The 17,836-nt window shown below is 45.3% G+C and overlaps 5 protein-coding genes across 5 annotated transcripts; 3 read left to right on the forward strand and 2 right to left on the reverse strand.

Annotated features, from left to right (window-relative positions):
* Positions 1 to 82: 82 nt before the first annotated feature.
* Positions 83 to 719, reverse strand: F4813DRAFT_247735 (uncharacterized protein). The gene has a single exon (XM_049240103.1). The coding sequence runs from the start codon at positions 573 to 575 to the stop codon at positions 207 to 209; it is 369 nt and encodes a 122-aa protein (XP_049095631.1). The 5' UTR covers positions 576 to 719; the 3' UTR covers positions 83 to 206.
* A 3,136-nt stretch (positions 720 to 3,855) lies between these two features.
* F4813DRAFT_373672 (carbohydrate esterase family 3 protein) lies at positions 3,856 to 5,435 on the forward strand. The gene is made up of 3 exons (XM_049244838.1): positions 3,856 to 4,796; positions 4,867 to 5,043; positions 5,148 to 5,435. The coding sequence occupies exons 1-3, from the start codon at positions 4,365 to 4,367 to the stop codon at positions 5,265 to 5,267; spliced, it is 729 nt and encodes a 242-aa protein (XP_049095632.1). The 5' UTR covers positions 3,856 to 4,364; the 3' UTR covers positions 5,268 to 5,435.
* Positions 5,436 to 5,875: 440 nt separating this feature from the next.
* On the forward strand, positions 5,876 to 7,606 carry F4813DRAFT_247790 (carbohydrate esterase family 3 protein). The gene is made up of 3 exons (XM_049240104.1): positions 5,876 to 6,133; positions 6,201 to 6,418; positions 6,495 to 7,606. The coding sequence occupies exons 1-3, from the start codon at positions 6,031 to 6,033 to the stop codon at positions 7,215 to 7,217; spliced, it is 1,044 nt and encodes a 347-aa protein (XP_049095633.1). The 5' UTR covers positions 5,876 to 6,030; the 3' UTR covers positions 7,218 to 7,606.
* Positions 7,607 to 11,094: 3,488 nt separating this feature from the next.
* Positions 11,095 to 12,722, forward strand: F4813DRAFT_383093 (uncharacterized protein; the record flags this gene model as incomplete). The annotated part of the gene is made up of 2 exons (XM_049245902.1): positions 11,095 to 12,220; positions 12,280 to 12,722. The coding sequence occupies 2 exons, from the start codon at positions 11,095 to 11,097 to the stop codon at positions 12,720 to 12,722; spliced, it is 1,569 nt and encodes a 522-aa protein (XP_049095634.1).
* A 372-nt stretch (positions 12,723 to 13,094) lies between these two features.
* On the reverse strand, positions 13,095 to 15,594 carry F4813DRAFT_247829 (ERCC4 domain-containing protein). Its single transcript, XM_049240105.1, has one exon. It carries the CDS (start codon positions 15,449 to 15,451, stop codon positions 13,310 to 13,312), a length of 2,142 nt encoding a protein of 713 aa, XP_049095635.1. The 5' UTR covers positions 15,452 to 15,594; the 3' UTR covers positions 13,095 to 13,309.
* Between the last annotated feature and the right edge of the window lie 2,242 nt (positions 15,595 to 17,836).

Genomic DNA, 17,836 nt, shown 5'->3' on the forward strand with positions numbered 1-17,836 from the left:
CTCCTCTTCGGTCCCTATTCTCGCGCCCGACCTTGCGAACTTCTTGTATATAGTATATTCTGCTTCCTTCGTTTGTTCTCTTCTTTTAGATACCTCAAAGCACAACCTCGGCGTATAGGGGTGAGTGTAGTAGAATGGCATTCAGCAAAAAGAAATATTGAGTAGTATTATATTGGATATCTCTTCTTCGTTTGCGACTTACGGTATTAGAAATTTCCTTTCGGCCGTTTGACGGGATAAGTGTCTGGCAGGTTCATAACCCATTGGAGGCGCGCTAGCTCGTCTCTTGGGGGGTGAGCACCTTTCCACCAAGATACCTTCCGTGGGTGCAAGCCTGTCACCTGCTGTAGTCGCGGGTGGCTTAGGATGGACGCGGCCTCAAGCGATTGACCGTGGTACGGCTGTCCTGTGTGTAGGCCGGTTCTGCCGGTTGGATTCTCCGGTTTTGTTGGCGCGGTCTTGCTAGGAGGAACGTGTACATTATTACCCCTCGGGGAGCTTAGGGGAGGAGAGAACATAGTAACTCGGCCCCTCGAAGCTAGTACCGCCCTATGCTTTTCCTGTTCAGTCGGCATACTCGAGATTGCGTACAGAAAATCAGTATATTGTAAACTAGGTAAGACAGAGATTCCGCCTACTTATAGCATATGTTAGGAGAGCAAGTAGTCAAATAAAAAGCAAAATGCAAGTTAGACTTATTTCGCAGACATAGCCTCAAGTTTTATGTCATCTTCAGAAGCTCTAAGAGCTGAACACGCTCACCGTCTTACCTGCATGTAACACCTACCAAAAGGGATATGAGCAGCACATCAGTCTACGAGGTGCAAACCTATGCAGCCTCAATCATGCGTGGTCACTCATCGACGTTATAATTGGCGTCTCTGCCTGCCTAGTATTTCCGGTATGACCTGTCCTTCAGATGCGGGACGCGAGCAGGCTGCCGTGGCCACGGGGTAAGCAAGCTTCGGTCTTACAGCAGTCGTGTGCTATGCACCTTAAAGAGGTGAGATTGGGGAAATTCCTAAGTCATATTCACCACCCCGATGGCTCTTTATTTGGCAAACGGCCCCATCCCGGTCCTTTCCGCCCACCGAAAAAGAAGAAGAAAAGTCTCGGCGTGTTGCAAGCCTGTCATCGTAGCATTGCGGCGTACGAACTTAGTCCGCTTCTTGTATGCTTGCGAAAATTGGAAGACGTGCGGGTTTCTACTAGTTGTGGAGGGCGTGGGGCGGGCCGATCTTGTCATGTACGTTGCTTTTTGGTAAGCGAGAGCCTCATTTTTATGAGGTTGTCCGTCTGCTTGTATAGGTTGATATGAGTGCTTTAACTCTGCAGCCTTGTTTTGTTTATTACCAGACGGTAAGATGGCGCTGGTTTTCTTGCTGGGGTCGATGTCGTATTACTAGCATGTGGCTTTCCAATAGCTACCGTTTGACGTTGTGTATCCATACCTAGTCGTTCTTCCCCGCCTGGCTTAGGGGGGGGTAGATCCGAAAGGAGAGAGGATACTTATTGGTAATTATTAGTGTTCCTTGCCTTTTAAGTGGCACTAAGATAGTTTATATCGTATCATTCCAACATATACCATTTCTGCCTTAAAAGTTTAGGGCATTATCAGTACCCTAGCCCTTCTATACTCAGGGGTTCACTCAGGGGGCGGATATCCATAAAGAAATCATGTCTACCTACCTAAGTAAGGGACCGGTATGTAAATAATTAGTAGGGGTTGTTTGGCATATATATTAAGTTGACCTGGTATATCATAAACATAGTGGCATTCAAGGTGTTTTATTTGCATGCCGCACAAGTTCATACGCGTATACCGGGCGTACTAGTGTTACGGTATACATACACACAAATTTAGCACGGGGGGCCAGTTTGCTTACACCAGAAGGGACCGTGGGCCAGTTAGGTCGTATGTTATTTCTATGATTAGGTAGTGAATGAATGGTTCCGTTAAGTTTAGGTAGTAGTTATGGTTATGAAGTGACTTGTAAGTCGATCAATTCATCGTTTACATGACAACTACATATATTAGTAACAATCACCAGACATTAGTTGGACAGGCGTCGAGTATGACGGTGAGGCTACCCTACGAGCCATACACTAGGTGATAACGTCCACTCAGACCTTAGGATACAGTAGTTGGGGATGTAGGGTCCTAGTGCGAGGATACTACCTGACGTGTGAGAAATCAAGTCTAGGATCGCTCATCCCGTACCGCCCAGGGGCAAGAGGGGCAAGGAGGGACTATCTGTCCTAAAAATTAACTGACCTCGGCCTAAAGATTTCCTTTGGGGATGGCTTCAATGTATCACGCTGTATATACATGCCCAGATTGATGTACTTCTCGATCATGCAGTATCCAGACGAACAGACAACTTCTTACCCGTTACGATGTTGGGGACGAGGATCTCCTTTGAGTATGCTTGCATACATATTAAAGATACCTGGGATAATTTATACAATTTTCTAATTTGTATAAATACCAGTACATCCCGAGTATATCTAGGTGGGATTAGTAGCGTTTCCTTCTCGCCTCATCAGGCTCCTTCCGTAATGGTTAAGTGGCGTCAACATATCGAACGGGAAAGCGTGGCAGGAACAGATCTATCTACTCAAGCCTATCCGGTTATATATTCGACGAGGCCATGATACTACAGTGGTAGGTATAGTGAGGGGCCTACGACATAAGTAGCTCAGCCAAGTTACTGTAACGTAGCCCTATTCTAAGTGCAATATGTCGGAGTAATATATTCAATGGCGATGCTTATTTGTAACTAGTAGTCATCTACTCGAGGAGATACCTCTTGCGGTACTCCTCATCGTTGATTACAGCTTTGGCTTCTCGCCCTATTGGTTAAAGCATGCCTACAATCTAGGTATTTGTATGCTACGAGGTTCTATAATTCTGAACAATTATCTTCAAAGGTTTCCGTTATAGTCAAGGAATGCAGCTGCATTCAACACTAGCCTTTTCCACGAATAATAATCATTTCTCTTCGCCGGCATCTATACATATCTAGTGAGACAGTTATTAGTATACGACTCTTGCGAATATGAGATATCGAGGAAGAGAACTTTCCCATTCGACAACCTATTGCGTGCCATCCTCTGCTACCTTCACGTGGACATCAAGGATCAAGGCATGCTTGATATGTAGCTGCATAACTTATATTATCGTGATACTCAACGAACATATCTAGCAATTTGGAGTGTCCTATCGATCAGCTCTCGATGGTGGATAGACCACGCCGGTTGAACCGAATTATACTAAGCATGGATAAAATTAGACACCATTAACTTAGCTTACGGGATAGCTAATATCAGCAATGTAACAATATGCAGGATACATGGTATACAATTACCTGTTTTGTCCGGTTACTCTTACGGGTACTCTTGAGGTGACAGAGAAGACATGAGTTGTTTGTAGCCGAGATGTCTACTATATAGTCTAGCTTCAGAGATTATAACAAGATTTTTATAAGCCAACGTATAGAATGAAGTGGTTTGATTATTCGAGCACTGTAGGTAATATCTACGAGTATAGCGTACCTAATATATTACCTACTACGATATATTTTATCCCGGCGGTCTTAACTCGTTTAGGAATTGTACCAAAACATTCTAAGTGCATGTGTAGTATGTATTTAGCGGACTCATAATCTTTGGCTGTCATATAGTCATATAGGTAAATTTCTAAACATACACGTTAGCACCAGCCTATCTACGCAAAAGTTCCGCTGATATTACCTGCAGCTGTATAATATAACGGGGCTTCAGAAATATCATAGTTGGAGAAGCCACGTGGGATACTAAATTCGGTGTGATTTAATATAGGAGTCGTGGAAGTACGTTGGAATCAGAAAATGTGCGAGTTGATGTCATAGTAGGGCTTCAAGCGGATACGTTGAATCGAATGAATACATCATCAATCCTGTCTCCGGATGTCAACCCGATCTTTAGATCGATGAGCTTAGCGTATCATCTTCACTCTGCAAATGACTATACTCCACGTGGGAGCCATGTGCTCGAGGACCTGGCTGAAAGGAATCCTTGTACATAACCCTCTGTGGTTCGGAATTAATCATTCCGCTAGACTCCTAATCGGCGCGCCGGTAGCAAAAGGCCATACAAGTGCGTATATTCATGTTTTGTACGTACGCATGTAGTCGCTTCATTTAACCGTTCTTGGCAGAACCTCAGGGCTACCATGATATAGAACCTCAAACTCCGTTAGTCTACATTCTAGAATATAGCGCTTAGTATAAAATCCGGACCAAGGACCATCATCAAGTCAAAGATTCCACACCATCAATATCAACACTTCCAAGCCTTAGTCTTTTCAAACTAAAACCTCCACGATGCTCTGCAATAGGCTTCTCCCTCTCGCTACGCTCTTGGGCGCATCTGTCGCCCAAAGCGCCACGCTCCGGTATATGCCGTTCGGTGACTCCATCACCGAGATCATCTGCTGGCGTGCAAAGCTTTGGGAGAAGCTGAAGCCTACCGAGTGGGGATCTGTGGACTGGGTTGGCTCCGGAAAAGGAGAAAACAACTGCGGAGATAGTACGTACGACCGCGACAACGAAGGCCACTCGGGTTTCTTGGCCATCGACATTGCTGACAAGAAACAACTCGTCGGATGGCTCCAGGCTAACCCAGCCGACGTTATCACGATGCATCTCGGTACCAACGACATCGTGCAACAGAACAAGCCGGTCAACGAGATCATTGCTGCCTTCACGACCCTAATCGGCGTGATGAGGGCTAGTAACCCCAAGACGAAGATCGTCGTAAGTTTCCCATCGACTCCTGCTTCACCGTCTTCCCAAGTACTAGTAATTATTAATTTCACCTAACCAGGTCGCTCAAATTATCCCAATGGGTTTTGGCAACTACAACACCCAGATTCAGAACTTAAACAAGGCCATCATCCCCTGGGCGCAGGGCCTCAACACCACCGAGTCGCCTATCTGGGTTGTGGACCAATATACAGGCTTCAGCGGCACTAGCGACCTGCGCGACGGCGTACACCCCAACGTAAGTAGTATCAATATTTGGACTCTATCATCTCTGTTATAGAGCCTCCTTTGGAAGACTCTGGAGTTCCTAGTTGAAGTAGTTACTGATACTCTTTACTGTAGGCTTCGGGCGATGATAAGATGGTGAACATCTGGTACCCGGCTCTTGTTAACGCCTTCCAGGTAGCTCAGACAGACAAGAAAGCCGCTGCTGCGAAGGTTGAGGTCCCATTCACGGCATAGAGAATATTTACGACTCATCTCAAACGACAAGGAGATGCTAGTCTCTTGGTGATGCTCCTCGTGGGTTTACGCCACAGCTGTTTTGCTTCTAACTACTGTATATATTGATCAACAGTATATAACAAAATGGAGCTCAAACTGGATAGTGTTACTGAGGTATGAATTGAACTTGAAGTTCCTAACTTAAAGCTGCTAGGTGACAGAGTGGATCTCCTATTTATAGGTACCTACCTAGGTACACAGTGGGCATCCCGTTGCTTGGGCGGGGTGCCGATGACCCGGTTGTCAGTTAGCGCCAAGACTAAGCTAACTTTAAATACTTTAAATGCCCCTGTTAGGCTAGACTCTAGGGGATTCCATAGGGTCTGAACCAAACCAGTTCGAACTCTCGACAAATAAGGTTACCGATAAGGATTTCGAAATTAACTGAAAAGGCAGATAGACAGGGATAAGGGATAAGGGATAAGGATCACTTTCCTGCTTTCTTATTTCGTACCTCCTAGGCTGTGCAAGTGTACATACCTAGGTAGGCACTTCGTGTCTGAGTTTGTCAACCCTCGAAGAAGCCCCTGCCAAGTTCTTACCTGAAATATTCTTGGTGTATCCTCCGTGGCAGTGTCCTTTTCCTTCTTTTTCTTCTTATCACGATTTCTTCTACGCCGTCATGCGATTTTGTTAAAGACTGCGCGAGCAATACATACACTCTTCACTCTTTACCTCCCTCTGTTATACCCACCGTCGAGCGAATGGACCACTCGCCAAAATGCTTATAAATTCTCCCTTCTCCGCGCTTTACCTGCGCTGGAAGCAGCTGCCTAACCTCCATAAGGTGATATCTGTGTCCGGCCTGTTTATCTTTTTGTTAGGTAAGCCGATTCTTCTTGAAGCAACGCGCATCATGCGCCAGTACGTTGACGCAGAAGGCCAATATAGTTATATTTCTTCAGCCTAATCCCGATGTTGCACGCGATGGGTGGAGCCGTCTTACACACTCCGACACTGGCCCTCTGGCGGGCGGAATTCCTCTTCGTGTTATGTTCATAGGCGCTTCTATGACTCTCGGTGAGCACTCGACTGGCGAAGTCGGTTACCGAAAACAACTTCGCGACTGGATGGTTGCCAGAGGTAATCCCGTCAATTATGTCGGCCAGGTATTTCCCCCTTCGCTAATTGTAGCTGGTGGTCCATCCAATGTTTCTATTGCGCTAACCCCTCATGTACTTTCAGAACCGATATGGTGATTTCAAAGACAATGACGTCCAAGCATTCGGTGCCCAACCTATAAAACCGACCCTCGACCGTCTTAAAGAAGTTGTACCTCAGACCCAACCGAACTTAGTCATAATCAATGCTGGATCGAGCGATTGTTTTCAGTTGGACCATTGGGGACCGGCATACGTCTTCCAGAAAATGCGCGACCTGGTTGACTTTATCTTCGAAGCCTCGCCGCGAAGTACCGTTATCATGTCCACCATCATAATGAGCCCGTGGGAAGGCACGGAACGTTGCGTCAGGAGCTCCAATGCCCAAATACGCCAGGTAGCTATCGATCTTATTCGAGAGGGCAAGCCGGTGGTTATGGCTGAAATGCATCATGACCAGGGCCTACCGAATCGCGTTGTGAAGCAGGATATTGGACCTGACGATATGCACCCTACAGACAAGGGTTACTTCAAGATGGGAGACATCTTCATAGAAAAGATCATAGAAGTTGAGAAAAATGGCTGGCTACAGGCCCCGGTCGAAAATGGCGTCCCAGCAGATGGCGAGGCTGCTAGAGATGCTGAAGATGCAATCAATGCGAATCAAGAGAAGGTAAAAGAGAAAGAAAATAAGGAGAAAGAACAAAAGGAAGGCAAGGAAAGTCAGGACAAGAAGGAAAAGAAGTCCCCTAGCAGAAGAAGCCACGAATGGGGAAGAGCGCTCAACAGGCGGCACATGGCCGTTTAATGATGTTATAATGCAATGTCAACGCGTCTTAGTAGCTTTCGCTTGGCTGAAGAGAGCTTGCATAACACACAGGACTCGAAGGTAGGGCCGGCTATTATTTCTTGCAAATAATCACCGGCATTCGAAGCTGTCGAGTATGTTATCTGGGTTCATGACGATATTGAACCCTTACTATTAGAAGATGTGCTTGCCCCACGGGCCTCTACTACTACTTGGCATGTATAGTATGTAAGTTAGATTCGATGTATGTATTTCCGAGCTGGCAAAGACCTGGTGGTAATCATTGTGAACTAGTTAGATTCAAGTCTACCTCGAAGCTGTCTAATTGAGTTAATTGAGTCGACTATAAGTATCTCATGTTATATATTTCAACTTCCCAAGACCGATTTCAACAATACTTAATAGTAGAGCTCCGTATCCATCCCCAATCTTACGCAATCTGAATATAGTATATGTTCATGTTAGCCATGGGCCTCATCAGAGACGATTTTCAAAATCGCGTATTCCCACGGGAGGAGGCGGTCTCAATTACATTCCCTATCCACGACACTTAATAGTCTTACGTATATGAGGGCTAAAAATAGTATCAAAATTAAACTTCTCTAACCCCACAACCCGAAGAGAAAGTTATCCGAGTTGGGAAAGTTGTCCTAAAGTGAAAACTGCCTAGTTCAGATTAGATCCAATGTTAAATCCTCTATTCTATTACAACTAGATACTCAGGCCAAGATTCAACTATCGACGGTAACCTTTCATGCATGAAGAACTATAAATCCAACTATGGTCGGGCCATCGATTCGAATACGAGGAAGACGCCGGGATTGACGACGGTGTAACTGGTCGCGCATGGGGGAGTGTATGTAAGGAGGAATAGGGCGAGACCAAGAGTGGCGGTCGCTATTAGGAGCCAATTTTCTCTCTCATCACGTAATAAGGGTTGTTCGATTATGTTGGCTGAAGGAGATTGATATTGAAGTCTCGAAAGGTTCGGGTTTATCGCCAGCATAAGATCTCTTGTATGATGATGTGCTGCCAATTTGCCGCTTGTCGAGGACCATATTGTCGATACCGCTTTCAATGATTCGTATACACTGTGAAGTGTCCCTAATCGCCTACAGTTTACTATTATCAGTGTGATAAGAAGAAATAGAGTAAGGTCGTTACTCGCCTCATAATCACTACACAGTGTCAATGTTGATACCTCGTAGCTCGCCAGTCCAATACAGTTACTTCTATTCGTTGCTTGCCAGGCACCAATACCAACAATAGCCGATACTATAAGTGATGCAATAGCAATATATTCGGAAACACTGAGGTATGATATTAAAACCCAGTGCTGCTGTTTCGGTGCTTCGTAGGTTGTCATATGTCCCAACGTCATCAACAAATTCATACTTCCTATCATGATATTTATTACGCCATTGCCTAGTCTAATCCATCGCCTTATATAAGCCATTAGAAACTTATATTTCTCCCAACTCAGTTAGATCTTTAAGGACTTGTTATATGGCCTGTCTCTAGTAGAGTTGTGTTGGCGTAAATATGCTTGACTACCCTGATAAGGTGAAAGAGGTTGGCTAATTGTAGCTACATCAGCAAGCTCAATAGAAAACATTATATATTGCATTGGCCTAGGTGCATAGGAGGTAGTTAGCTCGGTGTATTACCACAGTGATTCGGTATTCTCCCACAAGGCTTAATGGTAGTTTATCTCACAAGGCTACAAGTAGCACGGGGCGAAGCAAGGCCGCATACGCATGAGGTTTATGCACATATGGCCAATGATTACTGGTACCAATGTGATATGTTAAGTACCATTTATACATGTAAAGTATAAGCTTAGGCGTAATAGAAGGTTGACAAGTCTGCCTTGTGTGTAGTACTCGAGTCACCTAGAGACTTATAAACTTTGATACGTACTATATACTGTTTAATCACTGAATTGTAGTGTTGTTCCTTAGCAGCCTCGGGTTGCTTCATAACCTACCCGTTGCCGGTTGTTCCGTTGCTGTGTTGGAAGTCCCATCAAATCGCACATTTCCATAGTTTATTGCCCACCACGTTATCATAGATAAACCCTTAACTATATCATACTTGAGCGACATTTGAAACAACCGCTAGGGTGTATATGTACCTACCTAGGTATATGATTGTGAAGTTGCTATGGCTTAAATATTTGCATAATCATTGGCTGATGACACTGGTTAGACCGTATCGATTCTCAAGCAGTGAACTTAACGAGCTAGACTAGTTCGAATAACCATACATACTTGACCGCTAACGAGCCGAGTCGGGTTACTTGGATTTTGAGGCTTACTTGATAATACCTATCGTCGACTTGCCCCGTAACCTCCTATAAGGCCACACCTAACAACTGACTTGTTGAACTCGCTGGATATAAGATAAGAGACTCTAGACGTACTATTCATCTCCTAATCTACCCCCCTCCTTTCTCGGGGACTATGAGTAAGCTTTTAGTGCTTTTAAATTAACCATAGAGTGATTGAATACTGGCATGTTTTTCTATTTCGAGTTACTAGACTCCCGTAACGTTCGTATACCCAAGACAGAGAAGAAGAAAAGTAGGATAGTGATAAAATGGGACGGCTTGGAAGATACTGCAACTCATATAAACGCTGTCTAAAGGGTTGCTACTATTCGTCTCATGTTAGATGAGATGACTGATCACTACCAAAGTATATATCTAACAAGAGCCATCATCGATGCTACTCTATTCAAATGCTCTAGGATATAATCCAATACATATGATATGAAAGTTAATAGCACTTTGAAATGATGCTTCTAAACATAGTCCTGATTATTATGCTAAGTATTTCTGGTTGAAAGCGGCGTAGCGATGTATTTTTAGAGTGGTCACAATGTACTTTGACCAACATGCTCCTGAGAAAGCCTAAATTGTTACTTATCGCACTCATCACTATGTAGACCATCTAACCTAACCTAGGCGTATGCCTATACCTATATGAGGCTAACGAATACGACGTTGCCGCATATAATCTCACCAATCACATCATGGATACTATATGGCGTTATTCCTATTTGACCTTTAATGTCTCATTTCAAACCACCTCTTAGGACGACATTGAAATGTCATAACCTACTAACCTACTAACCTAGATACTGCTCATTCATGCCAACGCACGCCCGCCATCTCCGCAGCATTGGATGTGCAAATCGCATACCTAGGCATCTAATTTCCTTCATTAGCTTCAAAATAGTTCCGCTTATGTCACGACGCGTCTTAATTAATTGAGCTGGCCCCATGTCTGCAGATACAGTGTTGGTGGTCTGACTTAGACTGTATGGATACCTACCATACGTGTCTCCCCGCCAGCCCCGGATGCACAATCTATCTCATCATCGTTCGAATCTTTGTTATGGTGTGAGGCGGGGTTCAAATGCAGATGATACAGGTACCCAACTAATGCACATGAGCGGGCGCCAGGTGTATCATATATAATATTGTTCTCATTCCCATATTTTATAAGATGGCACCTGTTTGTCAGAGTTGAAAGTTAAAATGCCTTCATTTTCATTTTTAATTTGATTATGCTAAAACACGGAAAGTGGTCAATGCGTCTGGCGGTAAGTGGACATCGATTTTACCCCCTACCGGAAGCCACTTTGATGCATGACCATTCAAGAAAAAAACATTTGCGATCAAACTACCCTCTTTGCGATTTATCTGGGTCATATTCCGAAGCTTGGTTAGCGAATAATCTGGTTCAATTTAGCTCAAGTTTGGTACGAGTCGATCTACTATATCTACTATCAGCTAGACGCGAGCGCAAAACTTGGGGTTACGCGTAAGAATTTTTCCGTGGGCTTTTGCTTCTGGTCAAGCAATGACATGACAATGGCTTCCCAACCTCGCATTTTTGGAGCGAGCCAGCCTCCTGTGAGCCAAGCGCCCGTGAGCCAGCCTACTTCGTTTGGAACGTCAGGAAACCTTTGGGGAAGTTCAACTACGGTGTCGGGCCAATCGACATCGGCGTTTGGCGTAACTCGGAAGACAAAGACTCCTAAGCAGACAGTTGGAAATAGCACTATATTTCCAACTACAACTCCTCAACACAAAAGGTCTCATAAGGTTCTATTTGGAGGCTCTAAACAGCCCATCCAAACTCCAGTGTCTTTATTTGGCACCACTACTCCTCAAACTACCAATAACATCCCTAGCTTTACACCTCAAACCGTTCCGCCTCAAGCAACTCAGACGAACCACTCGGGGAATCCGGCCAACCCACAACTAAGCTTCTTCAGCATCGGAAGGTCTACTACCCCGGCCAGCCCTTCACCAATCTCACGATCAAGGAGTTCTATATCGAGGAGTTCCATAGCAAGCGGCACTGTAACTCCTGCTACTTCGTTTACTTCCCAGTCACAGTCAACTTCCGAACGAGAGTCGACTCCTAGGTCTTTTAAGACCCATACCGATCCAAATGGCGACTTATGTCTCACCGTGGGTCCCCAGGCGGCGGAATTTGTAGTATGTTCCAAGACTATGGCGAGGTCGTCGCCTTTCTTCAAGAAGATGCTCTACGGAGGATTTGCCGAAGGCAAAAAGGCGCAACCGGAGAGCGGAAAACCGGACTGGGTGGTGAAGCTACCCGAGGACAATGTCGCCGCCATGACAATCATCCTCAACATCATCCACGGCCGTTTCGACAAGGTCCCCGGTTATGAAGATTTTGTCTACACGACGCATTTCTACAACCTTTGCGTCTTGACAGATAAATACGACATGACCCACGTCTTACGGCCGTGGGCTAAAGGTTGGTCGCGCTCTACGCATAACCAATGCGAAAAGCTTGGCCAATCTTTGCGAACGAAGTTCTGCCACGAAAGGCTGTGGATTGCGTGGGAGCTTGGGGACCAGGTTGCTTTTGAGGGTATGGCGAAAGGGATGCTCATGAACAGCTCCGCCTCGGCAGGTAACAATCTGCGTTATGTTGGGGCAATGGAGCCACCTGGAATATATGGTATGTCTAATCATTTAACCCCTATTGCGTTTCCTATAGCTTATGAAAACCCACTCCAGAGAGGATAGAGAAAGTCCGGTTGGACACAATCACGTCGCTTCTTAAGCCCTTGAATGATATTATCGGACGTCTTGTCCGGAATGACGTATCATTCTGCAGGCAATGCGACTCCTTCAACAAACACCGATGTCTGGCTCTCACACTTGGAAAAACCATCCAGGCTCTTCACCGCCATGGGCTTTGGCCGCTCCCAGAGTCCCTAACCGATCTTCCATACAGCGTATCGACTCTTGCTCAGAAACTGCATCTCATAGAAACCGAGATAAATAAGGATAGTCATCACAACTCCTTGTTTGGTTCGGTCGATAGTGTAAGAACCGAGGTCGAGAACACCTTAAACGCCATTCCTTCGCTACTAACCGAAACACACCTCAAACACCTCGCAGCCCAGGCTAAGAAGACCGGATTCGCTACGCCCGAAGCCTTAATAGCCAAACCATGAGCAGAGTTAATACCCACCATCAGCACTTCGCCTACTAGTGGAAGTGGGCCGTTCAGACACTCATGCTGCTAAGAGCTTATGAGATTAGAGCTATCAAAGCTCGAGAAATCCTCGGAGTCGCTCACCAGCATGGAGTCGTCAAACACCACAACTATAGGCGATCATTAATATATTACCGGCGGTCTTGAGGGCCAATATTTACTTTTGGCCCTCTGCTGCTGAGCACAAACCCCCTACCCCGACAGATCCGGGGTAACCTTATCAGCCGTAGTCAGTACACGGCGGGGGAGAAGCGCACCGTGCGCGCATACTATGTATATACAACTTACGATAGAAGTATAATTTGAGACATACCGTTAAACCATTTATGAGAATACTTCCTTCAGGCCGAATTTGGTGAGAGTTTACATTGGAGCGGGCCGTCGTAATGCGGCCACCATATGGCTACCTAAATGCGGGATTCTTGAAAATAAACGATACGTGCTGCATTGTAACATGTAAAAATTGGATTCACACCAAAACCTCCAATACCTACATATGTACTAAACAATACCTGGTATCTAAAGTGCCTAACCTAAGTGTCTATTTTACACATCCATGCTTCCTGGATCCTGACTGGTAAAGATCTTGTAAATCCTCTTGCTGATAGCGGGACCTACGGCGCGATCCGAGAAAGCACCGTCTTTATTAGCGCACCTGCGGCAGTTTTCGAGCGCAAGAGGGCCGTCCTCCTCGAGCCCACGCACAAGCTCGCTCACGGTGCCGTACTTGGCGGCGATGCCATATGCGATGGGCGCCGTCACGCGCGTCACCTCCTGTAGCATGCGGAGGTAGGTTTCCTTAGCACCCTCGCCCGTCCGCACTTGCCCGACCTCCATGCAGAATCCGGCGTCCGTGGCCGCGTCCCGCGCCTTCCTGTACGGGATTGTACTGATGTGCTGCGTGAATACGGCGACCCACTCCGCCGTTTCGACCGGCACGTTCGTGTGGTGGATCAGAGCCCCGTGGACGACTTGGAGAGAGAGGAGCGCGTCCTCAATGATATCTTCGTCGATGTACTCTTGCTGGGTGGTATCCCGGCGTCGGGACGGCTGGCTGGACGAAGAAGTAGATTCCGCAACATTATTAGTGTCGAGAGCACGAACCGCCGATGTGAACCTCCGATTGAGGATATTCTTGTTTTTGCGCATCCAAGGTGTGAGACCTTCTATCAAGTAGATCAATGTACCATCGGGGAAGCTTGTCTTCATCTTGAGAACGTGAGCTTCGAGATCTTGGCCTTCGGGGCCGAGAACGAGCTTAACGAAACCGGCGGCTTCGATGATGACCATGACATGCTCTTCCGCCTTGATGCGCATTGGAATCGGCTCCCAGTGTCCGAGCTCCTCGTTATACTTGGAGCCCACTTTTCGCCGCCATTTCACGACGTTGCTGGCGTGGCTATGCCAATACTCGAATTGGACATCCATACTACCAAGTAGCTTCTCTATCTGAGTTTTAATGCCAACGCTCAAGGCGCTGGGAAGGTCCACAATCATCTCAGGTACGGCTGCCTTCCTGTCAGTCTTGAGCTTATTAACTTCAGCTAAGGCTTTCTCCTTTTCCTTCTCGATTGCCCGCTGCTGTTTTGCATTCTCCTTTTCAACCCGTATCCGTTCTTTTTCCGCTTCCCGAGCCTCTGCCTTTTCTCTCTTTTCTTGCTCCTTTTCTTCGTTCGTTTTCTTTGGGCCCGCCGTCTTTTTGGCCGTTAGAGTCTTGGCTGTAGGTTCAGACTTTTTACGAGGCGGAGAAGGTGATAGACTATATTTGCGTCTACTTAATCTCGAGAAGTTGATTTCGCTTAATTCCGGCAAGTCGGAATCCGAGTCCATCAGACTATCTCGCTTTGGCGCTCTAGATTCCGGCATCGAGCTCGATATTGGATCCCAAGCTCCGTTTTGCTTCGACTTTTTAGGCAAGCGAATTCCCTCGGGGCTTTCAGGTTCGCCATCGGAAAGGTCTATGAATATAGGCACTTTCGATGCCTTTTTACTCGTAAGGGAATCGGATGTGTCATCAGCCGGTAATTTTTGGGCCCTCGATGGTTGGAATTCGTTAACGTCTTGTCTAGGAGAACTCCTAAATGGGTCGCTTGATAGATCTAATAAAAATGATTTGGCATTGGTAGCTGTCTGCTTCTTTGGTGGGCTTTCGAACGGGTCTGACAAAACATCTGGTTTATTCTGGACTTTGCGAGCTGTAAAGCTGCCAGGAGAGCTGCTATGTTCAATTGGGTCGATTACTGAGTTCCATCGCTTCAATACAACTGGTGAAAGCGGTTTGCGAACCTTGGAAGAACCTGTGGCGGATTTGGTCTTCTTTAAACCAGTATCCTCCCTTTTCTTGAGACGTGTCGTAGAAGTCGAGGCCCGGGCCTTCTTTGCTACATTGCCATCAAGGTCCCCAGTTGTATCGGATTCATCCGAAAGGAACAAAAAGTCGTTATCTTGTCGTATATGCCCGCTATTAGTTCGCTTCGCACCAGTGACCAGGCCGTAAGATCTTTTGTCTGATTGTCCATTGGGTCTTTTTGGAGGCGGCACCGCGGTCAAATTATAAGAACCATAATCGAGGGCCCTGGAGGGACCGGCTTGGCCTACCCGCGGAGAGACTTCTGGGGAGGTAGCGAGAATTGGTCGGGATGGGGCAACCGGGCTTGAGGACAATAGACTAATAACTTCAGTTGGCATTTTTACATGACCAGGGCGATGAGCCAAGTAAGTGAAAAGCTCTGAAACATGCGGATTTAAGCCAACAGGGAGTAGCAAAGGCTAAGACTAAGATGTCAAATTAGTCCTTGAAGGTGTCGACTGTAGACGAAACGTTAATCTATTAGTTCAAAAATATCACTTTGGGCAAACAACGCGTAATTGTTTAGTCGCGACAGCGACGCGCGACACGTGACACGATAGTTGATATATTTAGCACATTAGCACATAACCCCCTTTTTGAAATTGATTCTTGCCCATATACATATACGACTATTAGGTACATACAGATATTTGATTATGCAATATATCAAGTTCGACTCGGATAATATATGCCGTTTGGCTTAGGACCTAACGTTGTTTCTTACCAATATCTAAATCGTAAATTGGGGGTTCTGTTCAATTCTTACCTAGGTACGCTTAAAAGCAATGCATCGTCTGAACTTCGTATTGTTAGCAACAAGACTTCGACTGCATGATTTTGCAAAAGATTCTAGTCCGAGGTTATCGATCTCATCATCTCATGCTCATGTACTCTAGATGCGAGGGGCGCTTTCCGGATTACAACCGCTTTTTGTAAGGCTAGGATACGGTAGAGTTGAGAGGCATTCTGGTTAGGACAGCAGGATCGTCGTTTAACAATAAGATTGCGATATGACTGAGAATTTATGTAGCAGATGTACGTATTGAACTTCCACTGCCAGCAATACCATGTTAAGAGAATTTCCGTTCGCATCCTTGCGGTAAGCATGCACGCTCAGGCAGTGGGATCAGTGGGAACTCACCGGCAGAATGCAGAATCCAGATGCGTACTATGTATGTGAAACTTTGAGCCTGGGAAGAAAAACTGGGCAGCTTAGGTACCTTAGTCGCGGTATCGTCGGCATTTCCTGCGCCGCATTGGCTGCGCACGATGACTGATCAACAACGCTTCGAATGCACGTTCGGAGATTTCAGTAAGGGTACATTGCAGCTGTAGAATGAGATAGCTAAATCGGATAGCTGATGAACTTGGAAGAAGACAAGCCATAGGGATTCCTGGAGTATAATACAGTACCTAAGCAGAGTAGATATATAGGTATATATATTACCTATGTCAGAAGTCGAACCGCATGTATTCAAATGTATTCAAATGAGACAGCTGGAAATTCTATTTTCTATTCGGATTTTTCACCCGGTTGAACTTATAGCATGGATACCTCACTTTTGATGTTTATGTTCAAATCATCGAAACATCATCCATCACAATGACCAAGGAAACTGTCACTATGTACACCACGTTTAACGATAAAATAATAGTTGGCCTACTTAATGTATAATATATTGATTGTGGGTATTATGGTATTATCGAGTTGGTTAATTTACACGTTGTAAAGTCTTGAGCTTTAAAACGACAGCTTGAACGAGATATTACTTATGTGGTTTGTGTAAATGTCTTGATAACTACATGTATAAGTTATTTATTTCTTGCTGTATGCTAAAAATCCTGTTTATAAAGGTTTGTTTCATGGTGTATCAAGGATACCTAATATGTACATAGGTAGCCAACCGGCAATTGGAGTTGACTACATGAGCCAGTGTAACCTCAAGAAGCCCCGCCTATTTAACCTTGAGGCTATAACCCTGGCATGCAGTTATAATATTATACAGATGCTACTTTTACGATTAAAGAATGCTAGAATATAATATTTGCTTTGACATTAATTGAAAACCATTGGTGAAATAAACACTGTCAAAGTTCATCGAGACATGTGTATGAAGGCATACTTGTTTATGCAGCTACAAGCTTGAAAGCCATCGATTTTAATGTCGATCATTTTCAGGGGAAGTACATAGATAGAGTAGTGTGGTTCTTTAGTGTGAGACTAAGCGTAGTTGGTTATCCAGTTTTCATCCCCAGCTGTCGGGTTAGGCTCTGACAAGCGCTCGCTAACCTAGAGCATTGACCGTTGGGATCTAGATATGCTGAAAGAATACGTACATGATACGAAATCCCTTTTTGGTATCATTTCATCCTGTAGGTTGGTAGGGCGTCTGCATTGACCGTCCGAGGCAAGTTAAGCACCTCAACGGTCAGGGCCAGTCAATTAAGATCAAAGGATCATAGGCGACTATGTTCCGGTAAGACAACTGAAACATGCGTCTTGATGCTTGAATCATGACTGGAACAATTGCTCGAGATTATGACTGCGACATACACGTGACATCCACAGGATCGAGGGGTCCGTGAGCGATGAGCATGTAATACTTACTTTTCATAAAAGCGCCTCACGATTTATAAGCATCAGTATTATGAGTTAATAGAATATGCCCTTTACTGACGAGAAAGGGGAATATGAAATTGCTATCAAGTTTCTTTTTCTTTTT

Source organism: Daldinia decipiens, assembly GCF_022478715.1.
Source record: "Daldinia decipiens strain CBS 113046 unplaced genomic scaffold F4813scaffold_44, whole genome shotgun sequence".
Classification (NCBI taxonomy): domain Eukaryota; kingdom Fungi; phylum Ascomycota; class Sordariomycetes; order Xylariales; family Hypoxylaceae; genus Daldinia; species Daldinia decipiens.